The sequence below is a fragment of the Citrus sinensis genome, chromosome 8 (assembly GCF_022201045.2).
Source record: "Citrus sinensis cultivar Valencia sweet orange chromosome 8, DVS_A1.0, whole genome shotgun sequence".
Taxonomy (NCBI): domain Eukaryota; kingdom Viridiplantae; phylum Streptophyta; class Magnoliopsida; order Sapindales; family Rutaceae; genus Citrus; species Citrus sinensis.
Genome location: NC_068563.1, coordinates 29100544 through 29121609, shown reverse-complemented (window position 1 = coordinate 29121609; position 21066 = coordinate 29100544). Strand labels below are relative to the sequence as shown.

The 21066-nt window shown below is 38.1% G+C and overlaps 5 protein-coding genes across 6 annotated transcripts; 1 reads left to right on the top strand and 4 right to left on the bottom strand.

Annotated features, from left to right (window-relative positions):
- Window positions 1-105: 105 nt before the first annotated feature.
- LOC102624538 (uncharacterized) lies at window positions 106-2933 on the top strand. Its single transcript, XM_006488288.3, has 5 exons — window positions 106-305; window positions 488-588; window positions 1380-1461; window positions 1542-1627; window positions 2465-2933. The coding sequence occupies exons 1-5, from the start codon at window positions 264-266 to the stop codon at window positions 2721-2723; spliced, it is 570 nt and encodes a 189-aa protein (XP_006488351.1). The 5' UTR covers window positions 106-263; the 3' UTR covers window positions 2724-2933.
- Window positions 2934-4249: 1316 nt separating this feature from the next.
- LOC102624251 (scarecrow-like protein 14) lies at window positions 4250-7039 on the bottom strand. 2 transcript variants are annotated; one of them, XM_006488287.4, is made up of 2 exons: window positions 6855-7039; window positions 4250-6613 (listed from the first exon to the last, which is right to left on the bottom strand). In XM_006488287.4, the coding sequence occupies exon 2, from the start codon at window positions 6503-6505 to the stop codon at window positions 4403-4405; it is 2103 nt and encodes a 700-aa protein (XP_006488350.1). In that variant the 5' UTR covers window positions 6506-6613; window positions 6855-7039; the 3' UTR covers window positions 4250-4402. The 2 variants fall into 2 exon arrangements, with proteins under 2 accessions (XP_006488350.1, XP_024957826.1); XM_025102058.2 differs by having other exon boundaries at window positions 4250-5862; window positions 6855-7037.
- Window positions 7040-8597: 1558 nt separating this feature from the next.
- LOC102623971 (scarecrow-like protein 30) lies at window positions 8598-11279 on the bottom strand. Its single transcript, XM_006488286.4, has one exon. The coding sequence runs from the start codon at window positions 10848-10850 to the stop codon at window positions 8793-8795; it is 2058 nt and encodes a 685-aa protein (XP_006488349.1). The 5' UTR covers window positions 10851-11279; the 3' UTR covers window positions 8598-8792.
- Window positions 11280-12318: 1039 nt separating this feature from the next.
- On the bottom strand, window positions 12319-15211 carry LOC102615551 (scarecrow-like protein 9). Its single transcript, XM_006488604.3, has one exon. It carries the CDS (start codon window positions 15125-15127, stop codon window positions 13229-13231), a length of 1899 nt encoding a protein of 632 aa, XP_006488667.1. The 5' UTR covers window positions 15128-15211; the 3' UTR covers window positions 12319-13228.
- Window positions 15212-17043: 1832 nt separating this feature from the next.
- LOC102623679 (scarecrow-like protein 33) lies at window positions 17044-20699 on the bottom strand. Its single transcript, XM_052432018.1, has 2 exons — window positions 17662-20699; window positions 17044-17377 (listed from the first exon to the last, which is right to left on the bottom strand). The coding sequence occupies exon 1, from the start codon at window positions 20124-20126 to the stop codon at window positions 17724-17726; it is 2403 nt and encodes an 800-aa protein (XP_052287978.1). The 5' UTR covers window positions 20127-20699; the 3' UTR covers window positions 17044-17377; window positions 17662-17723.
- Between the last annotated feature and the right edge of the window lie 367 nt (window positions 20700-21066).

Genomic DNA, 21066 nt, shown 5'->3' with positions numbered 1-21066 from the left:
TCTTAGTTGAGCATTGGGCCTAAAATTTAGCCTGTTACAGGCCCATAATATAGCCCAGTCCAAACATGAGCAATGCGCACCTCAAAATCCTCTGCGAATTAAGATGAATTCTGGCGACTTAAGCCGCTAACCCACGGCCGCTCTTCCCAGTCCTTGCTGGAGAACCTGAACCCAAAAAGTTCCCTTCTTTCACTGAGAGAGAGTCCAAAATTTGCTCCTTTCAGATCATTGGTGATCTTCAAAGTAAATTACAGAGTCTAAATATGGCAAAACGCGAGCTTTCCAGCACCTTAAAGAACCTGAAGGTAAAACAAGAACTATTTTTTTTTTTTCTAATTATTGTGTTTTTGATAAACAGAAGTTGAATTTTGTACTGGGTTTCGCTTTAATAATTGATCTGGGTGTCTTTTATTTTTTTAATAGTTTATTCAAATTATGTGAAGTTGTTACCCTTGTAAGCTTGTGAGCTTATCTGTTATTGTAATAGTTTATGCAAAGGGCGGCTCATAGGGAGGAGAAAGCAAAGAAAGAAGAAGAGGTCAAGTCTGAGAGGAATTTCACATCTCCCGATACTATTAAAAGAAAATGGTAAGCTTTCCTTTTTATTAATATGTATTATTTATTTCAGTATTCGGCTTTGTTCTGATTCTTGAGTTTTTTTTTTGTTCCAATTGCTATTTCTAATTCTTCTTGTTATGGTTTGAATTTTGTTGCTATTGTGTATGCTAACACAATTTATGATTTGCCCCTTGCATTATTTCGAGTTTTGTTTTATACCTGAAATTAGATGCCATAATGCTTAAACTGAGATGTGTTTAGGATCAAAACGTCTTATACTTGATGCTTCTAGGCATCTGATGTGGTGTTCTAGAGACTGTTATTTTAGTTAACTACGATTTTGATTAATGGATGCGTTGGGGTAAAAGACCCTTATTTTTCTGATTATTCATCAGTAGGTAGAGGCTGGTTATAGTATTACACCAATGGTCAAATATTCTAAAGAGTACATTGAATCACAAAAGTCAAATTGATCTTGAAGATTTCAGGATGTGGTTGAATAAGAACATATGCATCCATGTAAATTGGATATTTAAATTGGAGTTATCTAGGATGTGACATTTTTATTGTGTAGGGAACATAGGAGCATCCTTCTCCAAAGCTAACAATGCAGTTTAGATATTCCATAATCTGCAAAATATAGGGTTCTGTTTAGGATCGAATAGCAGCAAGTACGCATCAGAGCGGCATATTTTGTTAAGTCCCCCAACAACCACTGCACACCCCCCCCCCCCCCCCCCGGGGGGCTCTTTTTCCAAATATTTGACTTTTTTCCCTCTTCATTTAGTAGTTATAATGTGTTTCTCTTTGTGCACATGCAGTGTGGTCGTAATGGAAGGAGATCCTCATCCAGGGGCTATTATAGGCCGTATGTCATTTCAAAGTTTCAATCCTTCTATTGATGTGAGTATAAAGGTCGGGTGACCTGAAAATTTCGATTGACTATTGACTATGGTCCTCACGTTTAGGCATTGTCTTGGTAGAAATTGAATGAAGCAGCAGCAAATGCTCACCAGCCAGAGGCCTCTTCCACATGTTTTAGCAGTCAAATTGGAAGAAATGCTTTGAGGTACGTGGCTTGCCTTCTTGAATCTTTATGGAAACTTACAGAACTTTATCTCCATATTAGGAAAAATTATATGTGCACTAGGGTTTCGTCTGGCAAATACATGAAGATTCTGAATTTTCTTTCTTCATGATGGGTTTTCAATTTACAGAAATATTGCCTAATTGACATGGCCCAACTGGAATTTTCTCTGGCCTACTGCCAATGATTGGCAAAAGTTCTTAAAATAGGGCTGTTCTATGAAACAACAATTAACAAAATGAATTGAGTATAAGCTTTTCTTTTGACTCATTGGCTGGTTGACTCAGTATTGAAAAGCTTCAGGCTTTATAAGATTATTTGCGTCGATCATTACCTTGAGAAATATTAGATGTTTCTATCGTGGTAATATGGAGATTGTATAGATTCATAGCGCAGCTGCATTTTCTAGTCAAATTTGCATCATGATTGGGATAATGATCCATCTCTGCTGCTCTACACGATCTCTTTCTCTGCCGTAATTCACTAGAAATTCATCTGAAGTACACTTTTTGTGTGTGTGATCCTAGTGAAACAGGTTTGATATGCCAAATCAAAGCACAGCTGTTTTCTTATATAAGTGGCATTTCTTGACTAAGGGCTGGTAGCCAAATTTTAGATAAATGATATTACATAGAGACTCAATGAGTGTTAATGGATGTATAAATAGTTAGAAGATCTGAGGATAATGGAGGGATTAATAAATATAGGATCAAAATAACCATGTGTCGGAACTTGGAAAGATGATACATTATCTCAGAACTTGCTCTAAACATCTGGTTATATATGTATAATTTTTTTTTTTCTTGTGCTTTTTTATAGAGAAAATGGTTCATCAGAGGATGGAGCAGAGTGCTCAAAAGCCGATAAATGTGATGCTAATGGGGACCTCAAAAGGAAACAGTCTGAAGTAGACTCAGAAAAACAATATCCAAATAAATCCCCAAAAAATGTTCAAGCCGGCAAACAAGCCTCACCAAGTTACCATAAAAGTTCCCAAAAGCAAGCAAAGCATGAAAAGCTGGACTGGAGTGTTCTTAGACCACCAAAGTTCCCAAAAAAAGAGAGTGAACAAAATTAGATGTTGTATTGATTTTATTTACTTCCTTTGAATTTTCATTCGGGTCTCAGCATGTGGATTTGTAATCATGCGATGATATAAAATTTTCAGTTTTTCCAATTAGCCGTTTGATATCGTAATTTTTTTTTTCCCTCAAGATTTAGTCCACTTTTTTGTTTAACATGTACGAAAAGAATTATCTTTATTTAGTGTTGATACTTTACTGCCCAATTTGTTATTTTTGTGGTGGAATACTGTCCTAGATATGAAATTTGTGTACGGACTCTGGTATCAATTAGTTTTAATACTGATACGTTCTTACAATTAAAAGTTTACCGATATTTATAATCTGAATTTATGATCAGATTAGTCTGTGGGGACTAATCTAGATAAATTCTATTATCATATGGTGCAGATTCCTACTTTCATACTCGATAAATCTATTCCACTAATATTCAGAAGAATTTATCTAGCGTACGATCTATTTCTTAGGAAGAGCAAGTGGGAGGGGAATCGTTAGTCAAACTTTATGACAGGACTCGAACCTTAAAGGGCAGGTTGGTTGTCCAAATTTTTTTTCTCAAAAAATTATTTAAGATGATGTAATATTTATTAGTTGGTTAGTGAAATAATATAATTAATTCACTTACATTTTATAAAGAATCACTAACCACTCAATTAATAACACATTATTTGAGATTAAATTTGAGAAAAAAAAATCTGGAATGTTTATCATTACTGATTTGGAAATCTAGAAGAGCCCAGGGGAAATGAAATAAGCGGCAATGAATAATGCTATGGCGGAATCAGATAAGCCACCTGTACAAGTATAACAGTTGATGCACGCAGCACGCGTAATTGACCATATTCTGAGTAGATGTGAATGAATGCAAGACACAACAATCCCATCATCAAAAGTGACACGTAGCGTTACCCCAGCAGTCAATTTGGACTAGTCGTTTCGTTCATCTGCGTGAAATGTACAAATTTTAAGCCTGCGTCCGTGCTGCAGCAGCACGACACTCTCGTCGGCTTATCAGCTACGCATCCTGTTCTCCGAAAAGCATTTGAAAAAAATGTTCCAATACTTGTTTATTTGATTGCAATGAGGGTTCATTTGCAAGTGTTTAGATAAAATACTTGCATCAAACTGTTTTCTGGACACGTATCCAAACAACTCTAGAAAATGTTGCTCTACTCCCAGAAAATGTTTTCAATCCACTGACAAATATATAAGAAGCACTCATTTATCTTCGCTTGCCATGACATAATAAACTAAAATCAACTTCTTCCAAGTACATAACTGAATGTTTGATACATTCTAGCTCGTCAAACAAAAACATCCTACCTACGACGGAAGTTTTACACTTTACCTGTCGACCCACAGTGGTAATGTAATCAGGATTTCATCTCCTAAATTCTTTTTTTTTTTTCTATGAAAGCAAGAGATGGAAAGTGTTGTTTTAAATTCTGCCTTATTCCATGAGATCTAGAAGCACTTCCGCAACCCTATAAACCCGTTAAAAACAATACATTTGAATCATCACTACTAGAACATATGGTAACTTGATCATATATCATTTAAGTTTTCTTTCACACAACAATGATCCATTTGATTAATAGATCAAAAATATATAATAATTAAAAGTCTATACAATAGATTCTGATGATCCACTCACTAAGAGTTGTTCCAGGCCTAGTCAATCCTTAACAGGTTTCCAGAAAGAAAGTGCGTAGGCTAACCTCCCCTTCCATCCTTGCAGCATCCACTCGCCAGCTTCATCGATAACAAAATCTGGATGAAAGTTTGATTTAACCAAAGTCCTAATAGTCTTCAGAATGTCCTTGTCTAGTTCAAGCTGCTTGAATCCAGCTCTCAGATTCCGGGCCTGCCATTGCTTATAAGTCTCTGGCCTTTCAACCCTCTCTATACCCTCACACGCAATGACATTCATGGCGTCTTTCCCATATATTTCTCTCTCAAATATCATCCTCCCCTGATCTTCTCGAGGTACAGTAGACTCAAACATATCAAAAAACGTGGAGAAATGAAAGAGTGCCTCTCGAAATCGTGGCAGAAAGAAGGGTGCATTGTAGGTACCATTAACAACTCCATGGATGAAAATGTCTGGATTTATTTTCTTGATCAACTCTAAAACAGCATCTCTTGGACTGTTAATGACAACCGTATCATCAGGCAAGTTCCTCATCCTGTACAAACAAATAACAACTGTCATCTCTTCTCTGTCAATCTTGAGATCCTCAAGTTGGATATTCTGCCATTTCTGTGCTATGGTGTTGTACTCAAATGGGACACCAAATCTCTGGGAATAACATTTTAACCGGTGCCCTGTCTCTTCAACTCTTTCTGCAGGTTTGAACCCTGGCTGAGGAAACTCAATGGCTGTCATACGAATCTTCGGAGGGCCACCAGGCCTTTTCGAAATGCGCTGAATGAGGCAAGGCCACTGGAAACCATAGCCAATACCAAAATCAACAATGTGGAGCCTCGTTGCTTTCTCTGCTAGTTTCAAAATCATCCTGTTTGCCATAAAAAATGTCATCCTATTGAAGGGGCAGGATGAAACATACACCTTATAAGCTTGTAAGACTTCAGCGGCTGATGCTCTGCTACTTGCTAGATGAGTTTGAACCGGTGTCCGAGTCCCAGCCAGGCGTACCTCAAGGCCATTAGCAAAGTAATGTGCCAATCTTTGGATTCCATCACCAAAAGGAGAAGAATGCTGCCTAATCTGCTTTAAGAAATCATTTGCAGTTCTTTGGTCATAATTAGCCACAGCTTGTGCACACAAAGTTAAAAGTGTCCACAAATCCACAACTTCGCTCTTCTTTCCTTTCCTCCTGGAGCGTGTTGTTGCACTGCTAGACCCTTTTGGCTGCCCATTTTGCTGCAACTTTCCACTGGATCCATTTTGCACGTAGCCGTGAATCAAACATACTGTAGACTTATTGTTCTCACACTTACATAGCACCACTTCATCATACATCTCTAATGGCTCATTTTCGGGAGGAGAAAGTGCAGATTGCTTGTTGCTCCTCCCTTCTTCAAGATAATCACTATCCTCCAATTCATCATATTTTCTTCCCCTTGACCCATATGGTGAACTGTAAGTTCTGTCTTCCCCTTCAGGCGACTTTGCTGAGTCACTTGTTGAATTAATAATAGCAGTATTATCGTTTAAAAGGAAAGAACTGCCAGTACTAAATAAATTTGGTACAAGGACACTTTCGGGAGAATTAAAAAGATTAGTCTGAGTAATAGAGGAACTGGAATCCCCCTGATTACTCATCCAATTGGGCTCAAACAAGTTGTTAACACTAGTACTGCCACTAGTGCAATAATCATTGAGGGTCTCAGAGTTTCGACTCGAACAAGGAGATATTTGATTTGGTGAAGGTGGGTATTTCTGGCCAAGAACATCGTAAAATGATTTCTCAGCGGCTTGGAGGGCTAAACAATCCTGCAACATACAAGTCTTACCCTCTAGGTCTTCTTCCATTAGAATCTCACTTATAAACTTAAGAGTTGTATTAGACAGCTCACAGATGTCTGCAGGATCTCCATATGAGCTCATAGTGGATGATGAATCTGAATCACTCGGTGGGTTTTGATTGTTTTGAAGGGAAGCTGAAGGAGGAAGAGGAGGATCTATCGGTTCGCGGCTCTGTTTCAGCTTAAACTTATCGACATGGTTCCGGTTCGAATATGTTGAAACTGAACCACGATCGAATTGTAAAGGATTCTTCATGGAACCAGAAAATTCTTCAACAAGTGTTTTCATTCATTTAGGATTTTAAACCGACAACAAGGGTCAATTTTTGGTTCCAAAGGAGAGATCTTGAGAGGGGAAAAAACAAAAAAAAAAGACCAATTTGGCTCCACTGCTTTGCTTTACCCCAAAAATTAAAATTAAAATTAAAATATAATAAAATAAAGCAAAGAAGAAAGACCAGACAGATAAATAAATAAACAACTGAGAATTTTCTGGAGCAATTACATGAACAGGACCACAATACAAAGAAAATAAACAGGTTTAATTAATTAATAGACTGAAGCAAGTATGAAACAAAACAACAGAACAGAACAAGATAAAGAGAAGAAACCAATGTGAAGAAGACCGAAGAGGGTACCTCAATGAACTGAAAGTTGAACCTCCGCTTTGGCTTCACGAGAGGGGAGAATTATTTCCAAGGAACAGTAAAGTGGACACAGGACTTACGTTAACAAAGGAATAGCATGTTGAATGGAACAAAAGCAGGAGCAGCCGTTACCGCTAGGTCATGCTTATTCCGTGGTGTGTTGAAATGAAAACATTATATTACATTTGACTTTTGAAGGTCACCACCAAGACAGGCTGTCTTAATGAACAAGGATTTGGCCACATCTTACCAAAGGGTGTCAGGTGTGAACACAAAGCCTAGATTATTGCTACAATGTTACATGACAAGACCTAATCTTGTTTGTTTCCTCATATTGCATTCAAAAAATCTAGATTTATTAAGTATTTTGTCACTGTCTGATTATAATTAGAAAATATTGTATAGTTTTAAATTTATGTTTTAAAACATATATACACGGCTGCACAGATATCAAACTTATCTCATTCTCAGCTAAGCAAACTTGTTAGTTTGGTAACAATCATGCTTATTTCGCCACTAGGCCGTAGTCGAGTGGTGAATCCATGCCTTCATGCCAGTGAAGTGAAGGTATATAAGGTAAGGATTAAAAAAAAAAAACAATCAACACCATTTTGAATATTCGCCTGGTCACAGAGTCTTTGGGCTGCGATTACATTATACTTTAGTCCCGCTAGCTGAAATTTCCCACTTTACAGAAATTCTTAATGTGAGCCAATTCTTTTTTAGTTTTTAAATGGCCCCTAGTGACCGTAATCGAGGTTAATGGGCTCATTTTCCGCAATGCGTTTCTAACAAGGCCAAAAGTTTTCTACTTTTGTCTCTTTTTTAAAGGGAACTCCTTTGTTGACTCAAAGTGGAACAACAGAAAGAAATAATAATAATAATAATAATAATCCCATCGTATGTTTGAGAGATCGTATTCTTCTTTAGTAGGGCACTGAACCCAATATTAAATTGAAATTGGGACAGTACCAATGAATTTACATGAATGCAAGAACGTTTGTTTTGAGCCACCAAGCAAGGAAATCATACAAAAAATTATGTTGTTTTTTGACCCAGTATCTCTAGTGGCTCTTGCAGAATAGGGTCCGTCTAAAATAGATGGACCCGTTTGCTGTGAGGACCATCGTATGGCTTCCAGATCAACCATGTCTTGTGTCAGACGATTTGTCCTTTGTCTTGATGAACCAGATTCATCCCCTCTGAATCTGAGCTTTCACCAGCACTATCTCAGAAATCTTAGAATATTATTATATCGTAAGATTCCCATAATTATTCTAAAGTTCTTCATTCTTCTTCATTTTAGAAATTGTTTTCTTTTTGCATTATTTTTAAAATGATAGTCTCTGCTTCGTTTCTTTTTTATTTTATTTTTAACATGGTATAATTTTTTTTTTTATTACAGCTTATATTGCTATTATGTTTAAAATCTTAAATATTAAAAATAAAAAAACAGTGCATTAAAATTTATATTTTCCTTCTTTTTCGCATAGAATCAGCACGTGAAAAGAAGTTATAGTACTTATACACACACACAAGAACAAAAATTACCAAATGCAATTTACATTCGTTTTTTTTTTTTTTTTTTTATAATTCAAATGGGTATAATCACTTGCAACTGGCTAAAAATGACAAGACTCACAAATTCCAATGCAGTGTTTTATATCATTTTAACATGTTGGGTTCATGATCTAATTGTACAGATGTTCAAGTCCAGGATGAAATTGCGTCAACTGAAGAAAATAATGAATACTCATAAGCCACAGGACAAATGATTTGATGAACTCAACGACAAATGATTATCAAAGTTGCATTACAACCGGAGCTGAACATGCACGCATTACATTATAGCTACCCATAAGCCATGTTGGCTGTGGAATGGAAGAAAAATCAAACAGTTCTCGTAACATATATGGTTGTCGCCTTGTATTAGTCCTGGTAAGGTTTCCAGACAGAAAGAGCAAACATTACTCTGCCCTTCCATCCCTGCAGCATCCAGTGGCCATCCACATCGACAACAAAATCCTGATGGTAATTTGATTCCGCTTTGGTCCTGACTTTCTTCACGAGCTCTTGATCTAACGGGAGCTGCCTGAAGCCAGCTCTCTGATTCCTTGCCTGCCACTGCTTATATGTCTCTGGCCTTTCCACCCTCTCTATCCCTTCGCATGCAATGGCATTCAGCGCATCCTTTCCAACTATTTCCCTTTCAAAGAGCATTCTCTCAGCATCTTCGCGAGGTACAGTGGCATCAAAAATATCAAACATTGCTGAGAAATGGAACAGTGCCTCCCGGAATCTTGCGAGAAAGAATGGTGCATTGTAAGTACCATTAGAAATCCCATGGATGAATACATCTGGATTAATTCTCTTGATCAAGTTCAAGACAGCATCTCTCGGGCTGCTGTCCACTACTGTGTCATCAGGTAGATTCTTCATTCGGTGCACACAGTTAACAACTGTCACCTCATCTCTGTCAATCTTAAAATCTTCTAATCGGATAGTTTCCCATTTCTGTGCGATGACATTGTACTCAAATGGGACATTAAACCTTTCACAGTAACTTTTCAAGCGATTCCCTGTCTCCTCAACCCTTTCCGCCGGCCTAAATCCCGGTTGAGGTAGTTCAATGCCCGTGATACGAAGCATGGGAGGTCCAGTGGGCCGACTAGAGAGAATCTGAATAAGGCAAGGCCACTGAAAACCATAGCAGATGCCAAAATCAATGATGTGAAGCCTTGTTGCTTTCTCTGCTAGTTTTCTAATCGTCTGGTTCGCGAAAAGATATGACATCCTGATAAAGGGCCACGCCGAAAGAGACATCTGGTAAGCTTTTAGAATATCTGCTGCAGATGTCCGGCAACTTATGTGTGTATGCATTGGTGTGTGAGCGCCAAGAAGGCGTGCCTCGAGGGCGTCAGCAAAGTAATGAGCCAATCTTTGAGTTCCATCACCAAAAGCAGAAGAGTGCCGCCTAATCTGCTTTAGTTGTTCATTTGCAGTCCTTTGGTCATTGCTAGCCACAGCCTGTGCACATAGAGTTAGAAGACCCGGCAAATCTACAACCTCTTTTCTTTTGTCACCCCTTTTCCTTCCGCGTGTTGTTCCACCAGTAGACCATTTTGATTGCCCATTCTGCTGCAGTTTTCTGCTTGATCCATTTTCTGACTCTCGGTAAGAAGAATATGGTTCGGATTCATCTTTCTTGGGCTCGCAGTGGCTGAGCAATACTTCATCAAACCTCTCTAATTTCACATCAGACACTGCAAGAGAAACCGCTGAAAGCTTGCTCCTCCTCCCTTGTTCAAGATAATCGCTATCCTCGCGCTGATCATTTTTCCTTCCTCTTGATCCATAAGATGAATGGTGCCTCCCGTCGTCTGCTGAGCTCAAGAGAACCCCCTCTCCGTGCTTTGATAGGCTGACCTTCGGGGCAAAATTAACCCCCTCCCTTTTTAAAAGGGACTCTATCTCACCGTGTAAGTTTGGCACGAGAAGGTTACTTTCTGGTGAATCAAGCAAACAGTTGGAAGTACTAAAGCTGTGATCACTGCTACTGCTGCCGCTGCTGCTACTGGTGTAATGAACATCTGGGCTATCGATGTTTTGCCCCAAACAAGGCAGGACATGGTTCGGCGAAGGAGGGTACTTCTGACCAAGGACATCATAAAAGGACTTTTCAGCAGCTTGGAGAGCCAAGCAGTCCTGTAACATGCAGGTCTTCCCTTCCAAGTCCTCTTCCATGAGAATCTCACTTATGTATTTGAGAACAGCATTGGAGAAGTCACTGCTGTCCGGAGAGTCTCCATCTGAGTTTAAATTGTCACCAGCAGGAGGATGAGGATTGGTTTCAAGGAAAGGTGGATGATGATTTGTGGAGTTATGTTTCAGTTTGAATGCATTAGCAAGATTCTGATTCGAACAGGATGAAGCTGGAAATTTGAACCCATCCATGGATCCTGGAAATCCCTCAAAAATGGCATCCATACAAACCTTTATGAGAGGATATATCTAATGGGAAGTTTATGATGAAGAATTTAAGTTTTGAGTCAAGAAATGAAATAAAATGCTGCGATTTTTATGGCGGGATATATCTCAGAAACTCAAGAACAAGACCGGAAATTTATGCAAGAGTACAAAATCAAGCACAAATAATTGACAGATTGAAGAGAATATTAATTGAATCAAAGAAGAATGAAGGGCACCTCAATCAAACCTCGGCATGTTCTCGAAGTTGAGTTTTCACTGGTATGTGATTAGCATTAATGCCCTAATCCTATATAATAAAAAAAAAAGAGCTATAACTTAAAAGTTTTGATGAACTTTCCGAGAAAGTCAGTTACGCCGAGCCACAGTCGGCCGCCAATCAATACACACCGTTTTGAGACTGGTGATCCCAGTTACATTGAAGGGCTTTGGGAACATAATGTTATGTGTATTATTAATTGTGTTATATTATGTTTTAACTTTTCAACACAAACAACAGCTAGCCTTGGTCCTCAAGTCATTTGACCAGATGTACGTGACAGATTATGGCATTATCTATAGAAGTGCCGTGGGGCTTTGTCATTCTTGTTCCGATCATGAGTCAATTATTATTTTCACCTTTTTTTTTTTCAATTTCATCGTAGAAGTTGACTAGTCCTCCTCTGAATAGCATATCTTACTTGCATTCCAAAAATTTTCACGGCATGGCCCACACGAGACCGTCCGATGAAATCACGCCATGTGTTGTATTAGTGGCGTGCTTAGGATTTAAATTCACTTTTTTTAATGGGACATAAAGAATTTGATTTTCCCAGGTGTTTTTATTTTCTTTTTTATTTACATACTCAATTACAGTGATTTTAGTGGCGAAAAAATAATTTTAAACCTATCTTAAGATTATTTAAATCCAGGAGTTATACGTAAAATCTTTTATTAAAAAAAAGTAAAAATTTTTAGATGATACTTAAAAAATTATTTTTTAAACAAAAATTAGGACCAGCAGGGACAGTGCGTGTCGTTGATAAATCATTGATCCATTGGAATATATTTGTTTCAATTTTATTAAACGACCCTACTAATAACGTGATAGTCAGAATGCTGAAGCATATGGATAATATAATGCAGCTGTTCTATTCTACCTAAGTGTTTCTCTCTCTACCCGCATAATTAGAATCTGCAAGACCATTAATTTGCATATGGGATAATTGATGAGACTTTTTGTGTTGGTTCAAAAGTTAGAAATTTATACAAGTATAAACTTCAACGAGACAGATACAGCAATAATTAGAATATTCATGCATGTGCAATATATATAAACAAATAAAAAAGAGACGATCTCCAATGAAACTCCTGCGAGCTGTGATCTGACCTAAAACCCACCATTGATAATTATATATATCAAGTTTGTTGAAAGCCTCCAAGCAAGGAAAATTGGCCACAAATGATTATTTGATGACTTGGGGCTTAGAAGATCCAGCAGTCAAAAGCGAACCCGTTGCTGGTTATTTATATATATATATATATCATAATGCATATCAGTCAAAAAGAAATTGAAAAACCATAATGCTAGGAGATATGTCATAAACGACGATAAGCACATTCATGCATCATTCATCTGAAATGGAACTTTCCCTTGCATTCTCTTGAGGGCTTTGAACAACAATATAATTAGATTGCCCCCACTAAAAAACAGGATTTTGTTGTCAGTCCCTCTGACTTTATGTATCTTTACTCTTTTTTTTCTTCATTCTTTTACTAACAATATAATATGACGATAAGGTCGTGTAGTGAATTCAAGAACTAGGAAAAAAAAAAATGTAGGAGTAGTGATTTGACAAAGTTAAAAAATTTCAGTAATGGGAAGAGCCAATCTGGCACGAGCATGAAGATTTGAAAAAGAAAAAACTTTGATGGCTGCGTTCTCTAAAAGTACAAGGTTTCGTTCTGTAGTCAATGATAACAAAGGGGGTTCAATGTATACATAATTATAAGCTTAAGGTAAACTACCTTAGAATATACCGTTTCCACTCTGCCACAACACTGTATCATTGATGGATTTCATTATTTAACTCTCTGTGTTATTACAGAATTCAGTAAATTTTGTAACCATGAGAGTTAAAAGGGCATTTTTTTCATTTTTGTATTTAAATTCAATACATATGTCATTTACTCATTTTAACTCCCAATTGTTGGCCTGAATGCTTGAAAATTTAAAGTTACGGAGAATTACACGAATTCATGATATAGTGTAACCTTGGAGTTGCAGGAGTACAGAAAGGACTAGGCTCCTCCAAGTTGCAAAGATAATCTAAAGATGAAAACTTGGAATCTGAGAGTGGTTGATCATCACCTGTAAATTGGTAGTAACTTGTAAAGTTTCAATTTTGTGAATCCTGAACAGGTTTCCAGAACGAAAGAGCATAAAGTATTTTCCCCTTCCATCCCTGCAGCATCCACTGCCCATTCTCATCAGCATCGAAGTCCTTGTGATAATCCATTTTCACCATTTTCTTCACTCTCCTCAAAAGCTCTTGATCCACTGGAAGCTGTCTGAACCCAGCTCTCAAATTTCTAGATTGCCATTGCCTGTAAGTCTCAGGATTATCAATTCTCTCTAGTCCCTCACAAGCTAGCACATTCATAGCATGTCTACCAAATACCTCTCTTTCATAAATCAGCCTCCCTTGATCTTCAGTAGGTACAGTAGCCTCTAACATATCAAATAAAGCAGAGAAATGGAACATAGCCTCCTTAAATCTTGACACAAAAAATGGAGAATTATATGTCCCATTAGCAACTCCATGCACAAATAAATCCGGGTTAATTCTCTTGATCAATCTTAAGACAGCATCCCGCAAGCTGTCCTTCACTTGTGTGTCATCAGGGAGGTAATTTAACCGGTACATGCAAGTAACAACAGTCACCTCATCTCTATCAATCTTGAGATCGTCAAGTTTGATAGTTTCCCATTTCTGTGCTATCGCACTGTACTCAAATGGGACATTACATCTCTCAGCAGCCTTCTTTAAACGATGACCGGTTTCTTCAACTCTTTCCGCTGGCCGGAAACCTGGTTCAGGGAGTTCAATTCCTGTTATTCGAATCTTCGGAGGCCCTCCCGGCCTAAATGATTGGCGCTGGATGAAGCATGGCCATTGAAAGCCATAAGAAATTCCAAAATCAATGATGTGAACCTTTGTTGCTTTCTCTGTTGTTTTGCCAATCATCCTATTCGTCAAGAAATTGGATGCCTTCCTGAACGGGCTTGCTGAAATGTACACAATGTAAGCTTTTAAGACATCGGCAACTGATGTCTTGCTAATAAATGCTGGCGAAAAATATGGTGTCCGGGTACCCGACAGGCGAGCCTCGAGGCCATTGGCAAAATAATGAGCCAGCCTTTGAGTTCCATCACCATCTGGGGAAGAATGCTGCCTTATCTGCTTTAATAGCTCGATGGCAACCCTATGGTCATTGCTTACCGCAGCTTGCGCGCATTGAGTTAAAAGACTCGACAAATCTACTACTTCACTTGTATTGTCTTGCCTCATCATACGCAGTATTCTGCTATTTGACCCTTTAATCTTCGTTTTGTCACATGGCAAATTCCGAGCAGCTCTATTGCCTGCAGCTTCAAAAAGAGGACATTGTACTGAGTCATAGCTCCCGCCCTTAGGAATCATCACCTCAACGAACATATCAGATCGTTCAGCTTCTTCAAGCAAAGGCACCAGCTGCTTGTTGCTTCTGCCTTCATCCAAGAAATCTCTATCATCAATCTGATGAATTTTTCTTCCCCTCGAACCTTTTAATGAGTAGTGCCTTACCTCTTCATCTGATGCGTTGTTAGTAGCATCACAGCTATTGTTGTTATCAATACTGCTACTACAATCGATGTCATCATCCGGGCTGTTGCCATTTGGATTGAAACAATGAGAATACTGGTTAGGAGATGGCGGATATTGCTGGCCAAGAACATCATAGAAGGATTTTTCAGTAGCTTGGAGGGCTAAGCAATCCTGCAACATGCAGGTATTAGAGGCTACGTCTTCCTCCATAAGTATATCATTTATATACTTGAAAACAGCATAAGAAAAGTTAACATTCTCAAAGTTGTATCGAGAGGCTCCATCCGAGCTTGAAGCCAAAGATGGAGCTGAGTTAATAGAAAGGTGATGATCAGTTGGATGATCCATGAACTCATTCATTGCTGAGTGATCAGATTCATGATTTGAACAGGCCCGAATTGAGCCCCGGCCAAATTCAAATCCATTCATGGACCTAATCGAAATATAATATTGAAATGTTTGGCTGAGAAGCTGTGCAACTTATGATAAAACCTGAACTAAATATGTAATTAAAATTTGATGCATAGGCTTTGACTGGCCAGTTTACATCTTTGTTTTTGTCTTTAAATTAAACCTGGAGAAGAAGAAATGGCCAGGAAAGTGGATTGAAGGCAAGACAGTATAATTATTGCACCGGTACAGTGTCAACTTTATATCAAGCAATGAAATTTCCCGGACGGTACCATTTAAAATATAAAACTTGCCGCCGCCGCCTTATTATATTCAGCAAATCACTTTCAACCATTTTCGGACCTTATTTTATTCAGCAGATCTCTTTCCACTGTTCTCGAATGTGTAATGTCATCATGTTGAAGTCAAATGAGAGCCACATACCATCATTTGCTAATGGCTAAGAGCAATCTGATTATCTTAACAAAGCCGTTATATCCAGGCAAGGTAAACGGTCGGTTACTAGCTTAAAATATTGCGATTTTGAACATAGCAGTTGGGTTCTAACTGCTTCAGCATTCAAAAGGGAATTGGTAGCTCCTAATTAACGGTCGATCAATTTTTCTTCTTTTTCTTTTTTAATAAAAATGTATTCAATCTGTTCTGTTCAATAGAAAAAACCGGGGGAAAAAAAATGCCAAGAGTATCGTCATAGTGGCCCAAATTCATGTCACCTCTAATGGAAATGGAGCTTTCCTCCAAAGCCTTAATTACACGAAGTTACATTACAAAGGCCCGAGTTGTTTGATGCATTCATGGCTGTTCAGAATCCAATCCTATCCGCTCAATTTATCTGATCCGTAAAAATTCGATTCGTAAAAATCCGATTGGTGGATTGATGGATTGGATTGGATTGAAAAATTGAGAATCCGTAGTCAGTGGATTAGATATGAATTTACTTCTTTGAATCCGTAAAAATCCGCGAATTCGTAAAAAAAATTAAAAAATATATTAATTTAATAAGAAGTAAACTTGTAAATATGATATTATACTTACTAATAAATAAATAGGTTAAAATATAGTTACATTAAAACTATATTATGTCTTATTCGATAATAATATAAAATAAAAATAATTAAATAAAAAATATAACTTCCCAAGTAGTTAATTTTTATGTACTGATCTAAATAAATGAGATTTTTTTTTATTTTAGTGTGTTATATTTTAAAACTTTGAATGTATTTTCTAGCTTTATTTAAACAATTTATTTATTTAAATATTATTTAATTTTAAATTTAATCAGTAGTAAAATTATTTTTATATTAATTTTTTTATTTAGTTAGTTCATGAATAGGACACGATTAAAAAATTTTAGCTCAAAAGTCAATCCGCAAAATGGTGGATTGGAAATGAATTAAGTCAAATCCGCAGACGCATCAATTGAATGTGGATTGAATTTCACTAATACATAGATTGAATTGGATTAAAAATTTATAATCTACAAAATCATAAATTGAATATAAATTGATGTGCAATCTGTAAAATTCAATCCGCGAACATCTCTAAATGCATTATTCTTAAATTGACTGTCGCATAATTTGGGATTTAACGTTGTGAGGAGTAAATATTTCGACATCATGAAATGATATATTAATCGTAGTTTAATCCCCAGGTCCCGGAAAGAAAGAAGTGATAACAAATGAGAAACCTTTATTAAATCAAAAAAGAATTCACCTCTTCCATCACTGTGACATCCGCTGATTATCATTCACTGGGTAGCGGCTAAACCATGAGCAGATTTCATAGACAGAAAAGTCTCACTCACATTAGCAGTACTGGAACTCTCAATGAACTTTTGATTCAAACACAAAGGTGAGATGAAAAGCAGACATAAACCAATCAAAAGCAGTGCACATAAGTTTAGAAGTAATGATGAACATAACAGCAAAAAGAAATAATGAAATTTCAAATTTCACTTTCATTATTACTGATAGAACCAAAACACAACTAATGTAACTAAAGGAAATATTTACAGAAACAAAAAGATGAGGTCTACACTGGAGTACCATCACAAACAGCCCCTGCAACAGAACTTAGGGGATTGGAGAATGTCCCCAAGCTTTTCTCTACCACATGAAGTTTCTAAACCTATAATTGTCTACCACCAACATCATCAAGATAACCATACTTTGCAGAGTGACCAACAAGCTTTAACCATACTACAGTAATTGCACGATCATCTGCTGGTTTTTTTTTTTATTCACTGATGATAAACACCAGGTCAGGAATCTGAAATCACAACAAAACCACAAACAGTTAGCTGTGTTCTAGATTTCTGCATTAGTCAATTTTCTAGAACCAAGCTTGTATTGCTGCATATACTTTAGCTTTGTTCTAGATTTCTCCATTAATCAATTGTCTAAAACCAAGCTTATATTGCTATATATACTATGATTATTCTAATTTTCATACATACATGCATAATGAAATACGTACATGGACATCTCATATATTTGAATGTACGTGAAAGAGAAAGCAGGAGAGAATAAAAATGAACTTGTTGGGGATAATACCTTCATCCACTTCCCAGGTTATTCTTTCCTGACTGGTCCAGGAAAAATATCATACCTCCCAATCACAACTCCGGCGCAGGTACCCAACAAGAGGAAGCAAAAACAATTCTCCCCTTCCATCCCTGCAGCATCCAGTTGTTGTCTTGATCAATTACAAAGTCCTTGTGGTACCAAGCCTTCAACTTACCCATAAGTTTCTCCATCAGCTCCTGGTTCAGTGGCAGCTGCTTAAACCCAGCCCTTATGGTCCGCGCCTGCCACTGCTTGTATGTCTCAGGCCTCTCAACCCTCTCCAAGCCCTCGCAGGCAATAACATTCATTGCCTCTCGCCCATAAACTTCTCTTTCAAACATCAACCTCTCTGGATCTTCACGGGGCATGGTAGTATCAAACATATCAAACAGGGAAGAGAAGTGAAAGATTGCTTCACGAAATCTTGTGACAAAAAAAGGAGCATTGTAGGACCCATTGACAATAGAATTGACAAAAATATCAGGCTTTATCTTCCTGATTAGCTTCAAGACGGAATTCCTCGGACAGTTCACATCCACAGTCTCATCAAGGAGGTTCTTAAACCTGAACAAAGAGTTCACAGCAAGCACCTCATCTGGGTTTATCTTCAGGTCCTCAATTTGGATTGTTTCCCAGTTCTGCGAGGCTATGCAATTGTACTCAAATGGAACATTAAACCGCTGACAATACTTTGCCAAACGACGACCAGTCTCCTCAATTCTTTCTGCTGGCCGAAAACCAGGTTGGGGAAGCTCTATCCCAGTTATTCGTAGCCTGGGAGGGCCACCGGTTCTCATTGAGAGAAATTGAATGAGCATCGGCCATTGGAATCCATACCGGATACCAAAATCTACAATGTGAAGAGTTGATGCTTTTTCAGACACTTTCATAATCATTTTGATGGTAAACATAATGGCTAACTTCTTAAATGGGCAGGCAGAAAGATAAACTTTATAAGCTTTCAACATATCAGCAGCAGATTTCCTAGGAGCGAGGGACATCAAGAAACTTTTAGTTCCTGTTCCACTGCCAGCCATGCGTGCTTCAAGGCCATTGGCAAACCAATGTGCCAGCCTCTGAGATCCATCGCCGGTCAGGGAAGAGTGTTGCCTAATCTGCTTAAGTAGCTCATTAGCAGTCCTGTAGTCATTAGAGGAAACAGCTTGTGCACAGAGAATAAGTAGAGTCCTCAAATCCACAGTATCCTTCCTCTTCCCCTGCTTCCTGGAGCGAGATTTCTCACCAGATCCATTTGATTGTCCCTTTTGCAGCAAGCTGTCTTCACCTTGACCCTTAGTACACATTATAGGCTTACCATTTGAATCAACATGAAGCAGCAACACCTTATCAAACATATCAGATAATTCACTCTCTTCCGTGTAAAGAGCCGATTGCTTATTACTCCTCTCTTCATCTAAATCCACATCTTCCCGCTGGTGGTTCTTTCTACCCCTTGACCCTTCAGGCGAGTTCTCCCTCTCTTCCTTCTCCACCTTGACCACCACTCTGGAAGTGTCTTCCTTTTGTTCTGTAGAGAAACCGTAGCTTTCCAAATCAATAATTAGTTGATTACCAGTAGGAAGGAACTTGCTAGCTTCCTCCATTCCTTTCTTGAACTGCAGGACAGACTCCCTATCACTAAGCATGTTCTGAGCCAGAAACTCATTCACAGAACTCATCAACCCAGTGCCAATAGTAGTCATGCTATCTGGTGGGTTGACAGAAAATTGCGAACTCTGCTGCTGTGAATTGGACTTCGAATGGTAATCCTCAGGTAAAGGGTTTCGTAAAAAAGAGCCATTAAATTCTGCAGTATCACCAACCAACAGTGATTCGACAAAATCACTGCCGCCGCTACTGGTGCTACTAACAGCACCAGAATCACTATTAAAATCACTGCTATTATTAGAAAATATATTGCTTTTCTCACCGCTCCCGGAATTCAGGTAGACAGAGGGTTGAGGTTGATTAAGTGATGGAGGATAGTATGGCTGCCGCTCACCAAGTACTTCATACAACGATCTCTCAGTGGCTTGTAAAGCCAACGGATCATAAAACATACACGGCTTCTCCTCCATTTTCTCTTCCATGAGCATCTGGCTTATGTACTTGAGAACTGGGTCTGAAGAATCACTGTCATCCGAGGGAGAGGAAGCCTCTCCTTCCGGACTCCAGCCTGAGGACTGAGCAAAGGAGCTTCCATCCGGGCTCAAACTCGTAGAGGCGCCCAAAGATTCTAAGTCTGGACTCGCAGTTGAGGATGGAGTGATGATACCAGGATCAGGATTAAGGGGATTAAAAGAGATATCTAAAAAGTTTAGATCAGGTGAGGGAAGAGTGAACTTGAATCCATTTTCAGTATTTGAGTACTGATTTGCATTTGGTACAACGGTTTCATCATCAACTTTGAAACCACTAATGAAATCAGAAAACCGATTGGAATTTGGATCCATGGAAATCGCAACAGCCAAAAGCCTCAACTCTAAAATCTAAGTTCAAAATAAAATAAAGCTAACTCCTTCAAGCTAATTTTGTAACAATTGAAAACAAAGGGGGGGGGGAAAAAGACAACTAAACTAGTAATATGTTGCAAGAATCAAAACAGACCCAGAAAAAGAAACTGAAGCCAGCCAACAACAGAAAAGCAACGAGCTTTTCAAGATATAAGAGGATTAAATCGAACCTGAGAGATCTTACAGACTCTCACCCTGAAAGTGAACATCTATATCATACATGTATATAATATATATAAGCAGCACGGCAAAAGGAGGAATTTTTTTTTTATTTTGGGTATGCAAAGCAAAATAGGAACTTTCTAGGAAGAGAAATTAATTTATTACAAAGCCAGCCAATCCCTTCGTGGCTTATCAATCTCTTCAGTATGCTAACACTTACAGAAGGCTGCGTTTGACTAGTTGTGTTGCAGTGTTGTGTTCTTGAATCTTGATCCAATACAGTAGACAAGATGGAGTTATTGGCCCATCAACGGCACCAAAATATGGAACCCCCGCATGCAATCACGCGGCTGGGATGGGATGGGGAGCATCATCTTTATGTGCTAGGGGCATGGAATGTCAAACGGGGTCCAGTAAGTTACACGTGACAGTTACCTGTTGACTGACAAAACCAGGATTGGTAAACTTGTTGCTTTGTGGACACGGAAAGACTGTCTTAAAATTACATGTGCTGCCAATTGCCCTTGCCAAAAAGTCTTTTTCCTTTTTTGTATTTTTTTCCATCACAGTCAAAGGAAATTGTCATCTTGTTTTATCATTATTATTATTATTATTGTTATTTGTTTATGCATTTTCGCAAACAAATTAATGAATTATCTCCCGCGTACATCGGAACGGTTTCCAGTTCCAGCCCTCTTCTTACACCATCTCTAAAAAG